The sequence below is a fragment of the Natrix helvetica genome (assembly GCF_964273705.1).
Source record: "Natrix helvetica genome assembly, chromosome: 4".
In the NCBI taxonomy this organism is placed as follows: Eukaryota; Metazoa; Chordata; class Lepidosauria; order Squamata; family Natricidae; genus Natrix; species Natrix helvetica.
The window spans coordinates 82,293,274-82,317,034 of NC_138550.1; the positions used below are offsets into that span (position 1 = coordinate 82,293,274).

At 37.5% G+C, this 23,761-nt stretch overlaps 1 protein-coding gene across 4 annotated transcripts in view; it reads left to right on the forward strand.

The window, feature by feature from the left end:
- The window catches only part of TRIO (trio Rho guanine nucleotide exchange factor), a 292,427-nt gene that overhangs the window by 267,087 nt on the left and 1,579 nt on the right, over positions 1-23,761 (forward strand). For 3 of the 4 annotated variants that reach the window (XM_081950507.1, XM_081950508.1, XM_081950509.1), the window contains 11 exons: positions 159-350; positions 3,833-4,010; positions 5,652-6,406; positions 10,014-10,261; positions 11,292-11,430; positions 15,577-15,604; positions 17,486-17,648; positions 19,828-19,949; positions 20,047-20,125; positions 21,318-21,518; positions 22,902-23,040. In XM_081950507.1, coding sequence (XP_081806633.1) covers positions 159-350; positions 3,833-4,010; positions 5,652-6,406; positions 10,014-10,261; positions 11,292-11,430; positions 15,577-15,604; positions 17,486-17,648; positions 19,828-19,949; positions 20,047-20,125; positions 21,318-21,518; positions 22,902-23,040 — 2,244 coding nt within the window. Of the gene's footprint in view, positions 1-158; positions 351-3,832; positions 4,011-5,651; positions 6,407-10,013; positions 10,262-11,291; positions 11,431-15,576; positions 15,605-17,485; positions 17,649-19,827; positions 19,950-20,046; positions 20,126-21,317; positions 21,519-22,901; positions 23,041-23,761 lie in introns of those variants that run through there. The other variant, XM_081950510.1, reaches the window with a different exon arrangement.

Below are 23,761 nucleotides of genomic sequence, written 5' to 3' on the forward strand. Positions count from 1 at the left end.
GTAAATTGAGAAAGATTGTACAAGCATGAAGGTGTGCTTGAACTATAACTGTAACTACTATTTTACTTGAAAGTAAGTTTCAAGTTTCAGCTAACAGCTATCTTTTTCAGTTAATGATTATAAGTGTTAATGAAATTTATTTTGATCCCTGTTTTAAGGGTAAAATCGTTGCACAGGGTAAGCTGTTGCTGCAAGATACATTCATGGTTACAGACCAAGATACAGGGCTCTTGCCACGTTGCAAGGAAAGACGTGTCTTCCTCTTTGAGCAGATTGTGATATTCAGTGAGCCTCTGGATAAAAAGAAAGGTTTTTCAACACCAGGATTTTTATTTAAGAACAGTATCAAGGTTTGTATTTGCATGTTTGTGTTTTTTTTAACTGTGCACATAATAATTTTAATGGCATTTTAATTCTGTTTTGATTCTCCTTTAACTTTTTTTTTTAGCTTAGAATAACCTGTAGCTCAAAAAACAATAAATCAGTTGAAATTACTTTTAACTCTGAATACTTTCCATTCAGCCTTCTTTCCTGTTGCTTTGCATCATTCTGACAGTTACATCCCAAAAGAGGAGATTAAAAAAAGGCTTATGGTTTGTACTAGTTATGATGCACAAATAGCCCAATTTTTTAAAAAATCCAGTTACCTTTTGAAAAAGCACCTTTGGAACAATCATGACCTGGATGACTGAGCGTCTCTATAGATACCCAAGAAAAAAAGTTAAAGCACGATTTGCATTGCTGAGTTGATGCTCTGTTGACCTCACACTTAATAAAGGCTAGGGGAGTATTACAGTGGGCTTGTCTTGTATAGAACACCTCTCTCTGCAGTTGGGAAATAAGGTAGAAACAAAGACCAGTTAGACACAGTGAAGCAAAATATACAGAAGAAAGCAACAGGGAAATCCAAAAGACCTCCCACACCTCTGTATTCATTGAACTTATAAAGAAGAGCTCAAATGTGCAAAATTAACTGTTCAGATTAAATTGGCCTTAGAATAAAATTTGAGTTTTGTATGCTTGATGCTGCTTCTATTGAATGGCTTCCTTTTGAGTTCTCAGTCTCTAATTATAAAACAGTATTAGATTCTCTTCTCAGTAATACAGTTTAGAATAGCATTTTATCCAAAGGGCCCTAGGTTATGGGACTTTTTGCTGAAGCATCTGCATTGTGACATCTTCTCCCCCAAGAGATGAGCTCAGTCTCATAACTCCTGAGCTTTATAAAGTATCTTAAGACCTGGTTATGCTAGCAGGCCTTCGAACCCGAGGGGATGGGTGAACTTCTGAGATGGCTCCATTCTTATTAACATTGCTCGGTCTATTTTTCTCTTTTCCTGATTTAATTCTGATTTTATACATTTAATGCTCCTTTAATAATTATTATATAGTTGTTTTAGGTAGTAATTATTTTGTTTTATTTTATTTTACTATTTTATTGGATTATTGTATGTCACAGTCACTTTCTGTGAGATAGGAAGCTATATAAATATGATTAATAAATAACAAGTAATATCCACCCTTTCCTGTAGACAGAGCCGCAATTATATGGTAAAATCACCAGCTGAAGAGGAGGGGTCCCTCTAGGCAGAGTAAAGAGGCATTCCAACTTAGTGTCTGCTTAGGGCAGCGGTTCCCAAATAGTGGAGGCTCCGTAAGGGGGGGCGCGAAGGCTCCCTTTCCATCTGGGTGCAACGGCGGCAAAGGCGTGGGCGAGGCATAATATATCCCGCCTGGAAGTGGCAGCACTTCGGACTGTGGATTTTCATTGGAGCCGCGGGCTGGAGCTGTGCAAGAAGCCTGCTCGGGCGGGGGTGGGAGGGAGGGAAGCATGGGACCGCCCGTCTTCGCCACCGCCTCTCCTTCGCCCCTCGTACCGGGATGCCGCCAAGGGCCTGGCAGAATATATCCCGGCTGGAAGAAGCAGGACAACAGCCGCCGCTACCAGGGGCGAAGGGGTGGCGATGGCGAGGACGGGCTGTCCCAGGCTTCCCTCCCTTTCTCCCCCCCCCCAGCCCAAGCAGACTTTTTGCACAGCTCCAACCCGCGGCTCTGATGAGTCTCTGAGCAGTCCCCAGCGCTGCCATTTCAAGCCGGGAAGCGCAACAGCCGCTGTTGGGGAAGGGACAAAGGGGCGGCGGTCGCCCGATCTTGCCACCGCCACCCCTTCGCCCCTGGTAACGGCGACTGTTGTGCTGCTGCTTCCAGCTGGGATGCTGGAGGAGCTGCTGGCAGGGAGGGAGGGAAGAAGGGGAGGAGGGCAGAAGGGAGGTGGAAGGAAGGAAAGAAAAGCAGACACGCCGGAGGGAAAGAGGAAAGAAGGCAAGCAGGCAGGAAGGAGGGAAGAATGGAACTGGAAGGGAGGCAGGGAAGGAGGGAGGGAGAAAGGAAGGATAGGAGGATAGGGAAAGAGGAAAGAAGGCAGGCAGAAGGGAGGGAGGTGCAAGGAAGGAAGGAAGCATAGATAAGCAGGAGGGAAAGAAGGCAGGCAGGCAGGGGGAAAGAGGAAGGAGGGAACTGGAAGGGAGGCAGGAAGGAAGGGAAGGAGGAAGGGAGGGTGGAAGGAAGGATAGACAAGTAAGAGGGAAAGAGGAAAGAAAGCATGTGACTACGGTGGGAGACGAGGAAAGACCGGTGTGCTATGTTATGCAGAGCTGTACTTATAACAATTTTATAGACAAATGATACTATTTACAGTCGCGCAGGGAGGGGGGCGCGAAATGTTTTCTTCTTCCTAGGGGGGGCATGACAGAAAATAATTGAGAAGCACTGGCTTAGGGGAAGAAATGCCTGAAGTCAAACTTAGGTCTATATTTGCTATTTCCTAAGGGGAGGCAGACAGTCTGAAAAGATTCTCTTAATTTAGGTGATGAGCAATAAATAATCTGTTTGGCCAATGTTCTGGTTACTTGCACTTCACAATTTAATTCTTATCATTGTGTAGATTGCAACCTTTTTTAATGAGAAGTAGCATTTGAATTTTCTCAATTAAAACCCAACTCTTTAAAACCGATTCTTTATTTTACCATAGATTGCCTGGCTTGTTGCAATTAGAATGTAACTTGAGTGTGGTTATTCGTAATAGCTGGTATAATTTTGCCTTACTTTGTAACTTTGTTCTGAGTTACTAATACTAACTAACATGAGTATTTTCCTGAAATGGTATTTATATGTTAGGTAACCTATGAAAAGAACAAATTGTGATTGAAGTTTACAAGTGAGTAGCACTTACTCCACTGTAGTGTTCTGTGGATTACTGACATAATTCCTTTCCTCAAAGTTTAATATGTGTAAAATGACTCCCAGTCATCATTTACAACTCATTTGTGTCAACATACAAAATTCCTCTTGTGCCTGTTAATTTCCCTTAAGCAAATGCAAATTCGAATAGCTTAAAGAATTGTTAAATTTAGTTAACAAACAACCAGGCAAGGAAGCTTTGGTTAAATTAGGAAGGGATTGAGCTAATACATTTTTCAATTTTGTACCATATGAACTTTTCCTATGATACATTTTATTGCATTGTTAAAAAGAAAAGAGAGGAATGAATTTATCTTTTTTCCTAAAACTATAAACTTATTGCTGTGTTGTCAAAGTTGCTGTATTTCAGTATTTGACAGGTAACTGTCAATACTTGCAAGTGACTTGAATGTGCAGATAGACTGACATTATTGGTTAATTATGCTATTGCAACCATGCATCCTTTTCTTCATTCAGGTACATAAAGGTCTGCAGTGATCAGTATAATTAGTGCTATTATAATATATATTTAATCAAAAATAACATGAAGGTGAAAATCACTCTAAACTTCTTGTTTTCTGTCCAAATAAAGGTGAGTTGCCTTTGCTTGGAGGAGAATGTAGACAACGATCCGTGTAAATTTGCACTAACATCCAGAGCAAGTGATGTCATGGAGTCCTTTGTTTTGCATTCCTCCAGTCCAGGAGTACGTCAAATGTGGATCCATGAAATCAACCAAATCTTGGAAAACCAGCGTAATTTTCTAAATGGTAAACATTCCAATTTTTTTTACTAACATTTGTTGTTTCCAAACATTTGATGATCCAACTAAGTGATAATGAATCAATCACTTTTTATAATCAATCTATATAATATGTTTTTTCCCCGCTTTTGCAATTCACCTTTTTATCAATCAAAAGTTAATATTTTGTATCTCTGCTTATTCTTTTATTTTCTTCTGGAAGGATATTATTCTTTCCTAAATAATCTTAGTTGTTGTTCACTATAATGCCTGTGAATAATTTAAGCATTGAGCACAGCATCAGCCTATAGTTTCCTGGTGTTTTCTCGTTTCTCATGTCTTTTTGAATCAGATATGTTTTCCCAGTTATTAACCATTCACTAATCTCTCCTTTATGCAATACTTCATCAACTTCATCAAGTTATAATTAAATATAAACTAGTCAGACATTTGAGCCAAAGCCAACTGCTTATTTTCAGGAATTGTCCAATTTTTAATCCTTTTCACACAAATTTCTAACCATTTCTGCTATATTTATTACTTCTTCCATTTGACTTTTTAAAATTCATCCAGTATTTTTTATTATACATTTATTGAATTTCTCATAGAACTGTCCAAAACTGAATGATTTTCTTTTTGTTTGGTTTCCAATTTTCAGAATTTTTATTATATTTTTACTTTGGTAGAACCACTTTTGATCTGATTTGAAATAGCTGATTTTGCTTAAATTGGGTTCCTCATGGAGTTAATTTTCCCAGCTAATGCTGTTATTTGTTACTTTATGATTTCCAAAGCTTTTTCAATCATTCTGGACCAAAACGATGTTTTTTATTAGGATTACCTTGACTCTTACATAATTTTTGCTCTTTTGTGTTCTTTAAATTACTTGCATCTGATCTTAATCTCTTTATCTTGGTCTTGAGTCTTATCTTCCAGTTTTGCAATGAATATGATTTTGCTTTGGGGAGTCTCTAATTTCAGCACCAGTTCTCCTGTAACCCCACTGCTGAACTGGAAGCAGGCTGATTGTCTGTTCATTAGGTTATTTTAATCTTTGCAAGCACCTCATTAATTTCCTTCATTATAGGTGCTATTAGAGTCACTACTTTAAACTGTCAATCTTGCTCTGCTGTTGTTAAATGAAGATTACGGGTCATTAAGCAAGGGCCTCTTTGCAACTTTTTGCTGACTTCCAGAAACCAATTTCAGTGGGGAAGGTAACAGGAAGTTGCAAGTGCCAAGGGGCTTGCAAACAGGCGAGCAGGCAGGTGAGTGGCTGCTGTCAGGCAGGGGAGGTTGTGGGAGTGGTCAGCACAGCATGAGTTCAGTGAGTCAGGGGGTGGATGTTGCCAGGTGAGGGAAGGACACACCAGGAAGTGCAGGTGATCAGCATCAGTGCAGCAGCATAGGGAGGTGGCTGCCCCAGGCAGGGGAGGGTATGTGGGTGACCAGTGCAGTACCAGCGCAAGCATGCAGGTTGTGGGGGGGCTGATGCTGGTGAGGGAGTGGTACCTGAGCAACCTGCAACCTTCCCTTCTGGCTTTCCCAGATGATGTAAGCCTTGATAATAAAAAACACTGCTTATTGTCTACCAGCCAAATTTAGTTTGCTGTATGAAAGACTGCTTACATCATCTTTCATTGTTATGTGGGTTTTTTTCTTACTGCAGCCTTGACATCACCTATTGAGTACCAGAGGAACCATAGTGGTCCTGGAAGCAGCAGCAATAGCAACAACAGTGGCTCTAGCACCTGCACTGGAATCCCCAGCTCCAGCCGTAGCAGGCCTTCCCGGATCCCGCAGCCAGTCCGACACCACTCCCCAGTCCTGGTCTCCTCTGCTACTTCAGCCCAAGCAGAGGCAGACAAGATGTCAGGTATGTCCATTCACAATTCCTCGCTGCCTCCCCACACCACCACTCTAGAGGCTGGCTTTAGCCAGGCAGGCAGGCATCCATCCAATATACAGCAGAATGGTCCAGAAATAGAGAAGATCCCCAAGATGAAAGCAATGGAAAGCCCCCGGAAGACATCTGGAAGTCCTTGCAGCTCAGCAGATTCAGATCAAAGGGAATGCCGTGGAAATTCAGAGGAGAACCGTTCAAGGAGCAACGTAGGATCATTGACATTGGGAAAAACAAGACCAGGAGCCATCTCGCCAATAAACTCTCCTTCTGCAATGACTTTCCCGTCTCCTTTTGGAAAGGAAACTTTTACACCCAGCAGCCCCCTGCAGAAGGGCTCCTTTTGGAGCTCCATCCCAGCATCCCCTGTCAGCCGCCCAGGCTCCTTCACTTTCCCCGGGGACAGTGACTCCCTCCAGCGCCAGGTCCACCGCCACTCTTCACACAGCAAGGACACAGACCGCATGAGCACTTGTTCCTCGACCAGCGAACAATCAGTACACTCCACCCAAAGTAATGGGGTAAGAGCCGGAGCACTTCTATCCTGCGAGCTCTTCTAAAAAATCTTCCCATCTCCCCTTCTTGTGCGTGATCATCATATCTCCATACTAACTTCTGGCTCTCCAGCACTGTATCACTGCTCTGCAATAATAATCAGTTATGCTCCAACTTTTTCTACCACATTTTGGTAGAAACGTATCTGTGTGTGTATACAGAAGATGTAGGTTTTCAGTATGTATACAGATACACAGAGAAACTTTCTAACTCTTCATTCTGCTGCAAAAAAAGGGGGTCTGCTAGCCTGGTTTCTACTAACTTTGCTCTTCGCTTTCTTTCGTCTAACACAAAGGCACAAATTTAATATGCTGTGCACAGCCACCACAATGGAGCTCAGTTCATGCAACTTCTGTATTTCCATGGCAGACTTGTTCAGGGTTTCCTCTTCCTCCTCTGTTCAGATACAAGCACAACAGTTATTCTTTCAGTACTGAGGAAAAGTTTGAAGAAAACGATTGCCTTGCTGGTCCAGACTCCAGCCCTTTCTGTTTTCAACAGCAGCCTGCGAGATGTATCTGGGAAGCTCACAAACAGGGCTTGAATTCAACCCTGTTGTTTCTGTTATCTGGCATTCCGATGAACACAGAGGTTTTCTTTAACTGCTACTCTGAGTTCTTTTTTATTATTATGATTTCAATTGAATTGCAACATTTTGTTAACTTTAAAAGTTCAGCTACCTTTTTGTTATCTTTAAAATAAGGCAAAGAATTGTCCATTTAAAAAAAGATCCTAAGTGCTGTCAAATGCAAACTTATAGCATTATCCATAACCAGTCTCTATTTTTAGCCGTATCACTTATCACTTTTAAGTATTTAAAAAGCTATAGGTTATAGTAATTTCAGATTCAGTTTTTAGCTGCTCCACTACTTGGTTTGCAAGGGAACAGCATGGTTTTCTGCCAACAAAACCTACAGTTTCTCTTTTGGACTTCTGTTTGAATATGCAACATGTCATTCAAAGGAGACCTTAGTATTTAAAAAAAACCACAAGAAACACTTGTGATGAATACATATCAACTCTTGTCCTTTCCCTAGTTCAGTGTACTGTACAATTTACAGCTCCTTTTACAGCTTCTGCACATCAGTTATATATCACATGGCCTTCAGAAACATTATTGCAAGCATGCACTACCCAATTTTTTTTAACAATATAGCACTCTCCTGATTCTTCTTTCATTTACTAGAGCATAGCTGTAGGGTAGGAACTTCTGCTTTGCATGCATCCTCTTGTTTCCAACTTCTATTGTTATTCTGTTAATTTAATTGGACTGCAGAATGCTTTTTTAAATTGTTTTCTTAGGAAAACACTAGCTTAGCAGCCAATGTAAATAGGCTGTTAGGCTGTTGTAAGTAAAGATAACATGTATTGTTAATGCAAAGTATCAAAAGGAAAGTATCAAAAATTAACTGGGGAAAAGTGATTTGAAGCAAATTTCCCATTTTATAAGAGAACCAGAATTTTGGATTCAAAGGCATGCAGATATGTAGAATAAATTACAGAATTTGTATCTTAATGTTTAAAAGTAACAACAGTTATTCAGAGATTTCCTAGAAACAAAATGCTATTTACAACAAAGTATGGGTATAGTTCTTGGTAGAAGACTTGACATTTGTTACACAAACAACACTTAAGATTTTTTTTAAAAAAAAACCTGGCCATTTTTCATTATTAGTAGTTTCCATTGTTTAATTTTTTTTCACAGGACTTCTATTCTGATAAAGAAGCAACATCTTTCTTCCAGGTCAGTGGATGGCAACATCCAATCTGCAAATCACTTTTTGCAGGACTTGGGGATCTAATTAAATTATCATGGCATTTAATCTTGAACAGTCATAATGCCTGAGTACATAAGCTGAGCATGGAAAATCATTGGCAAGAACAATGCCAATTACAGGAAATATGCTATAAGTTTCTAAGATCCGAGAATGTTACAAGGTTTAAAGAGCTGTGAGTACATTTAATTAAGAAGCTCAGGTCTAAAGTCCTAGCTTCTTAAATGACTCCAGTTTCCTAAAAATTTCTAGGTTTTATAGTAGTTTTTAATTCTTGGATCTTGATCCCTTTAGCCATAGTGCTCTGTTGTAGCTGAAAGAAAATGGGGTCGTTGTATGTCAGTTTATTAAGAAATCCTATTTAAGATACAGCTTAATTAATAAACAGTTCTTTGTTCTGAATACAGTGAAAAAGTATGATATAATCAGGATTTCAGAATCAGTGCATAAAGAAGTGAGAAATTTCCCATTTCTGAGGATATTTAGAGATTTTTTAAATCTCTGAAATACTTTGCTCTTGATACTTTAGTAATACTAAAAGTTTTCATTACCTTCAAAGGAAAAACTGTTGATTTTTCAATGAGTGAAGGTTTGCCTTTCTCAAAACAAGTTCTCAGGTTTCCCAGAATAGCCATTCAGGTAATTTCTGTAGACACGAGGTCATTGCTGAATTTGGCATATGACCATAAATAATTGACACTAGGTATATATGAGGTTGTCTTAAATTGAATGAGAACATGTGTTGGTTTAACAAGTCAGGAAATCAACTGACAGTGCTCTACATGGTTTCAAATGAAAATATTTTCTGATTTTATCTGAAAATGTCAAGGAGAATTCAGAATTTTTGCATATAAAAAGATGTACTTTCCTCTCTGCACCTTTAAATGATCATTTCAGATATGACTGTTCAAATACATCCACATTGATGTACTTTACAGCCAAACAGTCATACATTGTTATCATTGTAACAGTATATTATTACCCATATTGCCTGAAGGCTGTGGATAAGAATTTAAGACAATCTTCAGAAATGTATAATTTTATACATTTACACGCGCACACTGACATTTATAAACTGTTCAGAGAGTGCTATAAAGCACTATGGAACAGTATATAAGTCTAAGTGCTATTGCTATATAGGCCCTGGCATTGGCACCACCCTTTCTAGTATATTACTTTGCAGAAGATAGATTACAACTCCCATTTTCACAAAGCATTATTCTAAAAATTTGGAGAAGTGCAGTACATTGGGGAAAGTTATATCACACTGTTAAAAGATAACTTAATCCACCCTTTGGAAATCCAGGAAATCCTTGGCCTACTTTATATTGTATTTAGCAATTTAGAATCCCACCTGATACAGCAATTAGCCTGGAATCTGAGGCTCCTGCATCTTAATAGGAGGAAGTATAATGAAGTACAATGACTCACATCCACCTCAGTCATCTGTTTTCACTTTAAAACGAAAACAAGAGTTTGTAAAAATCTATAGATCAAGAAATGCAAGCTTACCATACTGTGATTCCATAAGAAAGGAAGTTAAACAATTACTATACTAACAGAAAAATAACATAATTGCACTTAGTGACAGAAAATTAGAATATAGTCATTGATAACCCTTGTTGCAGAGGTACTTAGATAACAGTATTCAATTTCATTTTTTAACACCCCACTCTCATATGGCTGCTTAAAAGGTAACAGCCTTTTATTTTGTCATACCCTTTTCTATTTGTGTGCATTATCAACTTTTTCCTCCTTTTCCTTTTTTCTCTCTCAACCTTCTAATTGGTTCTTCTAGAGTGAAAGTAGCAGCAGTAGCAATATCTCCACCATGCTGGTGACACACGATTATACGGCAGTGAAGGAGGATGAGATTAATGTCTACCAAGGAGAAGTCGTGCAAATTTTAGCCAGCAACCAACAGAACATGTTTTTGGTGTTCCGAGCCGCCACTGACCAGTGTCCTGCAGCCGAGGGCTGGATCCCCGGCTATGTCCTAGGACACACCAGTGCAGTCACTATTGATAACACTGATGGAACAATGAAGTAGGTGTAATGCATGCTTCTTTGATGACTTCATTAGTTTGCAATAGCAACAGAGTCCTGTGATACCTTAATGATATAATAGGCCAGATCCAGTTCTCTAATTTATAAAATGGGCTCCTGTTTATTTTTGCAATACAAACTACAAAATAAGTATTTTACTAAAGTAGTTATTTTACTTAGAAAGGCTGATTTAATGAAGGATAATACTTAATGTTATTTCTCTGAAGTCATGGTAAAACATACATTGTTCTTAAGATATTTCTTATCCTAACCACTCTGGATCAGTTAGGGGTCAAAAATTACAGGACCTTGGAAAACTCCAATTGAAAGCTCCAGTGGCTGCTGAGATTAATTGTTTTATTTATTTGTTTGTTTATATTTGCCCTTTATTATTTTTACAAATAACTGAAGGCTTTGAATGTATCTAACACACATTCCTCTACCTATTTTCTCACAATAAGAACCCTGTGCATGAGTTGGGCTGAGAGAGAGTGACTGACCCAAGGTCACCCACTGGCTTTCGTGGCTAAGTTGGAACTTGAACTTACAGTATCCTGCTCTAGAAAGCAGTTGCCTTAACCACTAGACAAAACTAGCTCTCTCAGCATGATTTATAATCTTTAACATTACCAACAAGTAACATCTCTTTTACCTCCAAATTGCTAGATATAGTTAACATATCTCATTTTTATAAAATAAAATTTAAAAATCTCAAAAATCCATGCCCATTATAGCACATAGTCAGGGCCACTGTATCCCTCAGCTACATCACAAATCGTCAAAAAACCAAAAGCATAGTTGCCATTTACTAACTTGTAAAATGCCCTTATTTTATAATGATGTTAGAAATCATATTTTTCATAGTGACAGAACAATCTCATAATCTCATTAAATTGTTCTGTTCTCACTGTCATTTGAAGTGGGCTTCCCTTTTCTTCCCAGGTTTCTTTCCCTCTAGGTTGATTTAAAACATTTTTTCCCAAAGTCATCCACAGGAAGGTAATCACAATCTATTATATTCTGGTTTCAGGAAGTCGTCATCTTGGCACACAGCACTCCGCCTAAAGAAAAAATCTGAGAAAAAAGACAAAGACGGCAAAAGGGAAGGCAAATTAGAAAATGGTTACCGTAAATCTAGAGATGGACTTGCCAATAAGGTTTCCGTGAAGGTATTTCTTCCTGATATTATGTTTGTAAATACTTATTCTTGAAAAATGTTTAAAACTTTAAATCTATAACACATGGGATAAATTTTACCAATATTTCCTGAAAAGGATACAAATCCAGTCTGACATTCCTTTATTGCATGATGAAAAAGTTGACAATTCCATTCTCAACATACAACAGGAAATGTCAATTTCAATTGATTGTCATCGTAATAACAAAAAATAAATAAAAATAGGCACAGTTTTAATAGTATAAGCTAGGTTTGTAACTCATTTTAGGAGGGATAGCTATATCCACTAGCATGAAAATCTTGTAGGCTAGAACAACTAAAATGATTATTTTGAGTACAGTATCATTGTGCTATCTAAATTATTTTAGAGCATGGGTCATCAACCTGGTCCCTACCGCCCACTAGTGGGCGTTTCGGGATTCCAGGTGGGCGGTAGGGATTTCGGAGGTTAAAACCTCCTTTTGAACTAACGCGCACGTGCATGAAAACAAGCAAACACGTGGGAAGAGGAAGAGGAAGGGGAGGAATAGAAACTGATAGCAGGGACAGGCAGAAGTGGAGCAGAACAGTTGCAAAATAGGAGAAAGAAAAGTTATAGGCAGGAGAGAATTGTTGTTGGCTAATAATAATAAGTGGGCTAACTAGCTCAGCCTTACTTTTGTACATTGCCCTAAAGAAGGTAAAAAAAGGAGATAAAAAGGAAAAGCACTGTGTGGAGTGCAGATCAAAACGTAAGAGTAAAAGTAGTTGTTAAATCGTGAAACAAATTTAGAACCCATGTCTGAAAAAAAGAAATATGCTCGTGGCTATTTACCAGAGTATCTGAAGATGGGTTTCATTGAATCTGTTACAAATAAACAGCTTCCAATGTGTTTACTGTGCCACAAGACATTATCTAATGAAGCAATGAAGCCAGGTCGATTGCGAAAACATCTTTGTAGAAAGCATTTGCAAGATAAAGATAAGCCCATTGAATATTTTCAAGAAATCTATAAAAAATTTCAAAATCATTCAACAAAGCTGCATCATTTCAAAAACAACATGCAAAAAATGGGGATGGATTAACTGCAGCTTATCGTATATCACACTTTAAAAAAGTGGTAAAAGTCATAATATTGGAGAAACTTAATACCCTCTATCAAAGAATTTATCTCAACAGTAATGCATCAGGATATACCTGAAGTTTTAAAAACATTGCCTCTTAGTGATAACACAGTAAAGAGACACATTGACGAAATGGCGGCTAGTGTTGAAAATAAACTTATAGGTATTCTCCAAAATTCTTCATTTTCCATACAATTGGATGAGTCTGTCATTGCAGATAATAATGCTCTACTGATGACATATGTACGGTACCCTGATGGAAACAATACATTGTAAGAAGAAATGCTATTCATTGTCAATCTGATTACAGATACAAAAGGATTATCAATATTTAATGCTGTGAAATCATACTTTGCAAAAAGTAATATACCCTTGAACAATATTGTTGCATGTGCTACTGATGGAGCACCATCAATGGTAGGCCACTATCGTGGGTTTGTTGCTTACCTGAAGGAAGAAGTGCCAAACGTTTTGTGTATTCATTGTGTTGTGCACAGACAACATATTGTAGGAAAACATTTAAGTACAAGTATATTATTAAGTATAATAATTAAAGCTGTAAATAAGATCAAATCTAATGCCAAGTGTGATATAATGTTTCGACAGCTGTGCCAGGACAATAACGAGCAGTTTATTAGGTTATTTTTACACACAGAAGTTCGACGGCTCTCAAAGGGTACACGTTTGTCTCATTTTATTGCATTATTTGATAGTGTCGTACGGTTTTTTGAAAGTGATAATGAGGCTGGTCTCTAAGAACAATTAAAAACCATAAAGAATGATGCCTTTTATTTGGCGATATTTTCAAGAGATTTAATGAAATTAATTTGCAGCTTCAAGGAGCCAATATAACTCTTATAAGTTGCAAAAATATTGTATCATTATTTATCGAAAAGCTTGATCTTCTCCATCATAATATTCTCGAGAGAATTTCATCAGTTTCCTGAATTGTCCTGTATAAACAATGATGTAACTCCGGGGGATATTGAAAGGTTCAGTAGCCACCTCAACGAACTCAAATTGGATATGAAAAAACGATTTCAAGATATTTTCAACTTAAAGGTGCATGACTGGATGATAAATCCTTTTACAGTAAATAATGCTGAGGTTGATATAACTTGCCAAGAAGAACTATTAGAACTTAAATATGATGAAGAGAGTAAATGTAATTTTGGCAGTGGTGGATACCAAAAACTCTGGCAAAATAAAAAATCCCTGCGTTATATCCAAGTATGTGGAAAATGATGTTCAATTTATTGATACCTTTTCCTACCACATATCTTGTAGAACCAGGCTTTAGTGCTGTTAATCATATTATGAGCAAACAGAGAAACCGTCTGAATATCACCGAAAGAGGAGACCTTCGTTTGTTCCTTACAAAAATCGAACCAGATAATCAAATATTTAGTCTCGCAGCATCAGCCTCAAAGATCTCATTAATCACTAGTAAAGCTAATTTCAATTTACTTTATTGTTTTCTAATTAAACTTTATAAAGTTAAAAACATTATAAACATGCATAAAGTAGAAATAAAAAGATAAATGTAGGTAAATTCTTTTTTTAAAAAACACCCTTCTTTCTAAAAAATATTCTGCACTTGCGCAAAAACTGGTGGGCGGTAAGGAAATTTTTCCATCAAGAAAGATCCATTAGTGGGCGGTAGGTAGAAAAAGGTTGACTACCACTGGTTTAAATGGAGAATTTCCTAGGGCTAAAACTCCAGACTTTCTTTAGTTCTATTTATTACCCATACCACCAAAATCCCTTTCTTTTAGTTCCTCCATTCCTCTAGAACGGGTGTCATTCCCAGCTCTGCGAAGGGAAAAAACATCACGATACGTCACGTGACAGCAACATGACACAGCAAGTTTGACACCTGTGCTCTAGAACAGCGATGGCGAACCTTTTTTGGCTCGTGTGCCATAAGTGGGGGGAGCGCAGGGGGATCATGTGTGGGCGTGCCGCACCCATAATGCAATGTGCGCCCGCCCGCCCCCGTGTGTATGCGCGCACTACAGGCACAACCCCCATTTTTACATGCTTTTTTCGCCCTCCCCAGGCTCCAGAGGCTTTATAGGATCTTGGAAAGGGTGAAAACAGCCTCCCCCGCCCTCCCCAGACGCCCTCTGGAGGCATCAGGGAAGCCTCTGGACGGTCCCTGAAGCCTTCGGAGCGCTCAAAACGATCCTCTGAGCAAACAGGAAGTGACTTCCGGTTTGCTTGGAGGGGCATTTTGAGCGGTCAGAAGGCGTCAGGGAAGCTCATGAAATCTCCGGAGGGCCTCCGGGGGGCAGGGGGAGGCTCTTTTTGCCCTCTCCAGGCTCCTATAAAGCCTGGGGAGGGCGAAAAATGGCTTTAAAAAGTGAACTCAGCTGGCCAGCGCACGCATGCGCGCTGGCCAGCTGACAGGGCAGCGCCTCGCGTGCCTTGACAAATGGCTCCGCGTGCCATAGGTTCGCCATCACTGCTCTAGAATATAAATTCAGAGAGTACCCAATCAGATATAATTTGTAAAAGGTTACATTACAACCACACATATATTTGAATTTGTAATGATACCTTGGAAAAATTTTCATTTGGGTTCATGATCAAATAGGATGTGTTCAAGATGTGTCCTCAGATGCCTTGATATTCATGGCGTATATAGTATAATTTGAATAGCTAACCAAACACTATTTTGTTAGGTTGAGGTGTTGTCAGGCACAAGAAATTGGGAGTCAGGGTTAGATCCAAAATCAGTACAAGTTTATTCCATGTTTCCTCTAAACACGAATCTGAATTACTAATGGTCAAGTCAAATTGGCAGTAGATAAGTCAACAGAACTCAAGAAGGATGGGACTTAGATCTCTTGTGGACATGAAGAGACTCCACATTAATGATGCCCTTGAACCCTCCCTCAGGCTCAGCCTGGTCATTTCCTATGACTGTTTCATTTTTGATCTTGGCTTGCTACAATGTTTAACTTTTTTTATCTTAAGGATGGACATTCTGCAAAAATTTCTGAAATGCTAATTCTATTCTTCTCCTTTTCAGCTTCTCAACCCCAACTATATTTATGATGGTAAGTTGAGATTAAGTATAAAATTGTAGTTTCATGAAAAAATACATCACTAAAATACATAAAAATGTCATCGATATCTATTAAACCATCAGACAAGTGGCAAAATCATATAATCCTTTTAAATCAGTTTATATATTCTATTAAGGACGTGCAGATCACCCAGAATCTTCTCCATGTTAAACATGTGTTCAATTAGTATGCAGCTATACATATTGCACATTTTTTAAACAATTATCTCAAACTAATTAACAAAAGAAAGAGTATCTGTAGAACTATTAACAAAAAAAAAAAAGAAAAGACATCAACAAAACTAGTTCTTATGCAAAAAAAGAACTGCATCTTTCTGGGATGTAATTCTCCATATATGCAAATGTTGTATGCATCTTGTTTGTACCTTTCAGAAACAGTCAACTTGCATGATGTAAGGTGATTTTTACAGAGCTGTCTGACATAGACACTTTTTAAGCACCTGCACACTTAGTGTATATACTAGTATTTTTATATAGTATATGCTTTGAAATGTAACTAGCTATAATATGTAGTAGTTAAGGTGGTGTCCTAGAAACCAGGAGCTTTTGAGTTCCAGTTCTGCCTTAGGTATGAAAACCAATTCAGTGACTGAGTCAATCACAATCTCTCAGCCCAACCTACTTCACAGGGTGTTATTATTGTGGAGAAAAAAGGATGACGAGTAGTATGCATGTTTTCTGCCTTGAATTACTTCAAATAATTAAGACAGATAAAATTCACATCAATAAATGAAAAATAAATAAACATGATCATTTGTATCTAAAGTTACAGAGATGTAACTTTTTTTACACATCTTTTTCATATATCTCTTGTATGAATGTTCCATATAAGAGTGTATCTTAGCAACCACATAGATTATTTTTCCCATGTTGATCTGTTCTAACCTGATCTTTCATGACACTTATTGCCACTGTAACTGAGCCCATCTGCCTTGGTACTGATCATCCTTTTCATGTTGCTTCCACCTTTTCTAACATAAGAGTTTTTTCCAGATTGCTATCATTTCATATAAGTTGTCCAAAGTAGGATAATTTGAGCCTGGTCAATTGTGTCTCAAGCAAGAACTCTGGGTTCATTTTTTTAATGGTCCATTTCTTAATTTTCTAAGTTATCCATGGTATTCTCAGTAATCTTCCCTATCTTACCAAAATTCAACAGCATTAATACTTTTCCTAGTGTGTTCTTCAAAGTCCAACATTTGCTTCCATAGAGTGTCATAAAGAATGTCACTGCTTGCATGATTCTAATCTTTATAGGAATAGACACAGTTCTATTTTATGAAGTCTTGCTTGTTATGATTCAATATACATTCTGCTTCTTATGGTATCCTTATTGTCCTGTAGTCACACTTATTTTCTTCCTTGAAAAAATACCAAAGGAAGGATAATATTGAAGGATATATCTTTTGGCCTCTTTGGATTTTATTTTCACACATGTATTTTTCCATTCAGAAGTTCATATTTCTACATTCCCCCTTCGCCTGCACCCTGTTTAGAGAAATTCATTTCCAAGACTATGGACAATCTTGTGTTCAAATCACTGTACAATCTCTACAGGTATATTATTTCTTGAGGAGGAAAGTGTGCAACCTACTGCAAATTAAATGTGCAAACTATGCAATATCGTGGAGGAGAAAGCATATGTGCATTCAAAGTGGTGCATATATTCAGCATTCAATGAATAGAAAGGTGGGGTATAAATGTCTAAGTGAAGATGCTCTTTAAAATCATATTTGGTTTCAGCTGCGATGCAGAAGTAGCATATATATCACCTCAAAATTGCACAACTATAATGTTGCCAAGAAGAGAGTGGTCTTTTTGTCTTTAACAGCAACAATTTCCTTTTTTACAGTTCCCCCAGAATTTGTAATACCATTAAGTGAGACAACGTGTGAGACAGGAGAGAATGTCATTCTTAAATGCAAGGTTTGTGGTCGTCCCAAAGCTTCAATCACTTGGAAAGGTCCTGATCATAATACATTGAGCAATGGCAGCCATTACAGCATCTCTTGCAGGTACTGGACTTCTCTTAACTGCATACTTATACCATATTGGAAGGAGATTGCAAATGTGAAGAAGTGTAAGCAAATATAACATGTTTGACTTTGCCTGTCCCCATCCTAGTTCCTTCAGTATTGTGCCCCTATACTTAAAGGCACCCACCCCATGACAGCACTTTTTTCTCATTTATTTATTTATCTATTTAATTATTATTCGCTTTTTAAATAATTTTAATATTGGAAGAAGGCTCAGGGTTTCAAAGTCAAGGGCTGTCTCCAGATATCCACCATTTTTATTTCATAAACCGCTTGTAGGTCCAGTCTGTGTCCAGACATTTGTCAATATCAGCTCAAGCCAATTTTTTTCATTTTAAAAAAAAAAGACGAAAGTGACTTTCAGCCTCTAAGAACACTAGTAAATTCACTCTACAGAGTGGCTACAATTATTTCTATTAAGATCAGTTATAATAATACAATCTTGTCTGATTGTGCTAAACTTCATCTTTCTTCTTTTAGTTCAGTTTATGTTATTAGCCAACCTATCCCTTCCTCTATTATCCAAGGGACTTATAGACTGCCAGGGACTCATCCTGGTTCCCGATCAAAAGGATAACATGTCATTTTAGTTGTTTTCTGTCAGTCATGAAGTAATTAAAAAGGAAGATGGGCAACAGAGATCAAGGTTTTTTTTTTCAAAAGGCAACTGAACGCAATTGAAGATGTTTCGCTTCTCATCCAAGCTTCTTCAGTTCTGGAGTAAGGAAAAACAAAGTACAATTGCCTTTTGAAAAAGCACCTTTGCTTTTTCCTGGATGACTGAGAGTCTCCATAAACAACAGAGATCAAACTACATTGTAATATCAGGTGTTAAGCAAATTGTTTATATTTTAGGTTTCAGTGGTTTCCTTTTCTGTGAATTGGATTTTGCTTGGAAGAGAAAAATATAAATTTAAAGAGCCTTGAGTCTCATGTTTATCAAATGCGTGATCTTGGATGAAATTAATTGACAGATTCTAGTCAGTTTATACAAGTATCCCTGTTTCCAACCACTGGGACTGAAGCTTCTCTCGCTAAGCAATGTGGTTAATTAAATGAGTTTTGTCTGAGCCTTTTAGCCACAGCTGTTTAGCCACATGGTTGTTAAGCGACTATGGCTCTTCCCCTCCCCCCCAATTGACTTTGCTTATTGGAAACACCCCCTCCCAGGTAGTTGCAAATTGTGGTCACATGACCCTGGGATGCTGCAATCATTGTAAATATATGCCAATTGCCAAGCATCTCAATTTGATCATGTGACTATGGGGATGCTGCAGTGGTTGTAATTGTGATGATTGCTCATAAGGCCTTTTAAGTGCCTTTGTAACTTTGAATAGTTGCTAATCAAATTATCATAAGTCAAGGACTACTTGTACCCCAATGGAATTATATCTGCTTCTAAGACATTGATGGCTTTTAATTGATAATAATGTTTAAATAAAAATACAACAAGGTAAAAAGATTACCTCAGAACATTGAGGAAGAATCATATCTCACATTCACAATTACCCCAAAGAGAGATCAGAATAATCCTTCAGACCCCAAAGACCCATTGAAAGAGCCCAGTCTTTATGGTTGCTGGAAAACTTTGGACTCTTTTTGTTATCATCCATCTGACTGTAGATGAAGAGAGATTAAGCATGGATGTTACTGATTTAAGTGGAAACAGCCAGAAAATCTCAGCACCTCTGTGGATGTAATAATATGTCTCTGAGTTTAGGGATGAGGAGACACATGGCAAAATGGTCTCAAAGTTATTTGTCTTTGAACCCAAGGTATTGTCTTTCTTGGAGAAGAATTTCTCTGCCTTGTTTTCAGATTTTACACAAATTATGTTTTAGCCCTACTATTTCCCCCTTTTCAGAAATGGATTCAGTCACCAGCAGTATTATCTCACAGGAAGAGTGGGTGGTATATTGTATACAATGAAAACTAAATAAAAAAGAATTATTACATAGTTTAAAAAGTAAAAGGAATATATTATACTGATGTCAGCCATGGTTTTCATGCATTAAATTATAATCCATTTCTTTGCTTTCTTATCAGTTGAGAAAGACTAGAATTAAAGCAGGGGAAATTTTACATATGAAGTATTAACAGTACTAATAGACAGAGGTAGGTAATATCTCACCTGCTTACAGTTTATGATATTTTGCAGTGATTTAGGAGAAGCATATCTGAAAATCATTGGTGTGACCACAGAAGATGATGGTGTCTACACATGTATAGCTGCAAATGATATGGGTTCAATTTCCACTAAGGCTAGTCTGCGAGTTTTAGGTAGGTTCACCTGTATCATATCACAACATGAGATAAAAAATAGCACATTTTGTATGTAACTTATTTAATGAAAGAGGGTCTTTTCTTCATTTTTAAGGTCCTGGAAGCGATGGGATCATGGTCATCTGGAAGGATAACTTTGATTCCTTTTATAGTGAAGTGGCTGAGCTTGGCAGGTATGATCAATTAGTGCTTCTTACTATGAACTTCAAGTGTGAGTATAGAAAGACAGGAGTATATGTTTATGTATGTGCAAATGAACTTGCTTCACACTAATTCACATTGCAGGAACTAGATTCTTTAAGAGACTGTTTACACTGTAAAACTGAATATTTTGAGACAGACAAATCTGCTAATTTTAAACGAGCTAATGCAAATTGACTAAGACCTGATCCTTACGCTTGTAGTGAAGTCTGTGCAGGAGTTTTCTCTACTAATCTGGCAAAAAACATATAATACTCTAATTATTAGTCTCATTATTAGTTTAAAAATATTTGGATAGCACGCATTCATATAATTTCATTCTGTTTTTTAATTGCTCTTCTGAAGATAATGACCATGTTTCAATGAAAAGTCTTCCCAATTTACATACTTTAAATGACAGCCAAGACGTTTCGGCTAGGTCTTACTCGCCATCTTTAGGCTGGTGTTTTCAGCTGAAGCCTGAAGATGGCAAGTGAGACCTCGCCAAAACATTGCCAAGACAATCGCAATCTTACACGGGAAAAGACCCGAATACAAGACCAGCATACCTACACCCGTGAAAATCTACAAATATACACACACCGGCCTGAGGATGGCGAGTGAGACCTCGCCGAAACGTTGCCAAGACAATCTCAATCTTACACGGGAAAAGACCCAAATACAACAAGACCAGTATATATATACCTGGGCTGTATACATATTAGGCAGATATGGCCTTTATATATATATATATATATATATATATATATATATATATAGCCACTAAGCCACAGGCTCTCCTCCTTTTATATATATACATGCATACATACATACATATGCCTGTGTGTGTGTGTGTGTGTTGTATTTGTGCTGATAAATAAATAAAGGGAGACTAGTATAGATCTATGGAGGAGAGCCTGTGGCTTAGTGGCTAAGTTATCTGCCTAATATGTATACAGCCCAGGTTCAAATCCCAGTAAGGGTATGGCTAGCTGATGAGAGCTATATAGCTTGAAATAGATCTATACTAGTCTCCCTTTATTTATTTATCAGTACAAATACAACACACACACACACACACAGGCATATGTATGTATGTATGCATGTATGCATGTAGTGACTTATGAAAATTGACTTAGGTTTCAAGTATTCCTTGTTGACTTTGTTCTCACTTTTATTTTAAAGGGGCAGGTTTTCTGTCATTAAGAGATGTGATCAAAAGGGAACCAAGCGAGAAGTAGCCGCTAAATTCGTAAATAAGAAATTGATGAAACGAGATCAAGTCACCCGTGAACTTGGAATTATGCAGAATCTCCAACACCCTCAGCTTGTTGGCCTTCTTGATACCTTTGAGACTTCCACCAGTTATATCTTGGTGTTAGAAATGTGTGTAATCTCTTAGTTACTTAATTCAGATATTTTGCTCTTTTCTACTCTTTGATTAGTTTTAAATTTTACATTGAAAATAGTTTCATGACAGTCTGTGTGTACTACAACTAATCCAAAACATAAACTGGACAGTGCTATGTAAGCTCTTTATTTAGATGGTCACTGTGAAATTTCTTTAATGTTCAGTAATGATCCTGTAACATAATTTTTAAACTATACATGACTATTGCCCTTCTGAGTATTGAAACATTTTTCTTTTCAAGACCAAATAAAAATATATTTGCTCTAGCATGCATAGTAATCAAAGGACAAATGATGCCCAAATTCCCTTCAGAATTCAAGGAATGGGGGAGGTCAATATTTTTACAATGATCCTTTATTTCAAACATTTTCTTTGCATTGTAATTGTAAGATTAGGTAGGTAGGTAGAGAGACAGACAGACAGATTTCATTCAATAATATGGTCAGGTGATTAGCATAAAGAAAAGAATGATGGCAATGAGGGGTAAGATGACCACACTGCTTAATGACAAATTTTCTTGTTTTTATTGTGGTCATAAATTGGGACTACCTATTATAAACTAGATGTAGGCCCATTTTTTTTTTTAAACCCATGTCCTTTCTAATTTAATATTTCTTACTCCTTTTCTGTACTTTGGATAACAAGAATTGCTTATTTATTAGAATCCTCATCTTTTAATAAGGATTCCTTGTGATCACTTTGGTATTGGATATGCAATTCAGTAATCAGAAGGTGAACTAATATGAATTCCAATTTGTCCTATTATGCCACATTTGGGGCTCAAATTAAGAGGATTGTTAATTGTGTTTAACGTGTTAATGTTCTTAGCTGTATCCATAGATTTGGAAACTATCAAGGTATTCAGAATTGTGGATATTTGTAGTATTTGCTGGCTTGAAAGTTGTTCTTTTTATATAGTCCTGGAGACAAAAAGGTATACTTAACTGGCAGCAATGGATTGTTCTTTTGTGTTGTTTGTCACATTTGGATTAGACAAGAGAGTTCTGACAAAGAAAAAACGATGAAGCCTTTGAGCAAGCCTAATAATTTTTTTCAGATTTTTTTTTCTTTATACAACTAACAAAGTACAAAAATTATATAAAGATAATTAATTTTATATAATGTAAAAATATTTTCATATTCTACATGAGCTAGAAACACATTCTCAAATAATGACAAATAATACATTAAAGGGGTTACTAAACTCCAAATTCTGAATTAGCAAAATTAATTTCTTAGTAATTGGACTAGGAGGTCTACTTTAGAAATGATACTTTTTAGAAACTGATGCATGTTACTCTACCTGTGAAATGCAGGCTGTTGACTTTACTTTTAACATGATGCTCATGCTTTCACAGGGCCAACCAAGGTCGCCTTCTTGATTACATTATACAATGGGGAAATCTCACTGAAGGAAAGATCAAGCTGTATCTGCGGGAGATTCTGGAAGCTGTACATTATCTTCACAATTGCAGAATAGTACACTTGGACCTAAAGGTGAACTGGCCATTGACCATTGATATCAAAATATTTTCAGAGCATTTAAAATATTTTTACTTGAGGGTGTCTCATTTTTTGTTTAGAAACAAGCATATTATTGCCATCCAATACCATTAAATTTTGAAAGCTATAGTCCAGGGGTGAAATGTTACCAGTTCGGACCGGTTCACCCGAACCAGTAGTAAAAAATGCTACCGGTTAGGGCGAACTGGTATTTCCGCTGATCATCTGGGACGTGCGATTTATATTAGCTAGAATCATCAGATTTCCTGCTTTCTAGCTAATCTAAATCGCGTGGCACAGCAGATTCCCCCCCACCTTGCTGTTCTACTTACCTTTGTAGGCGTGCTTGATAGCAGGCTCCACCCACCCGCCCAGACGTTATCACGTCCCATTTTTGATGCTTGCGCATGTGCGGAAGGTTCTGCATATGCGCGGAGGTGGCGAGCGAAGTGGTAGCGAAAGTAAGTTGATTTCATCCCTGCTATAGACCACTTTCCCAATTATTTCTAGTTTAGAATTTAATGTTGCTTTTAGTTCAGTAAATGTATGTTACGATCAGCAAGCTTAAATGCCTTTGTTCTACTTTACCTACGCATGGATATTTTTCCTTTTTATAGCTGACCGTTTTAAAAATACTCATGATTGGCTAGTGTTGCTTGATTCAAAAAACAAAAAATGCAAAAAAAAATTATAAAGTAACAATGTTAGAATTCGA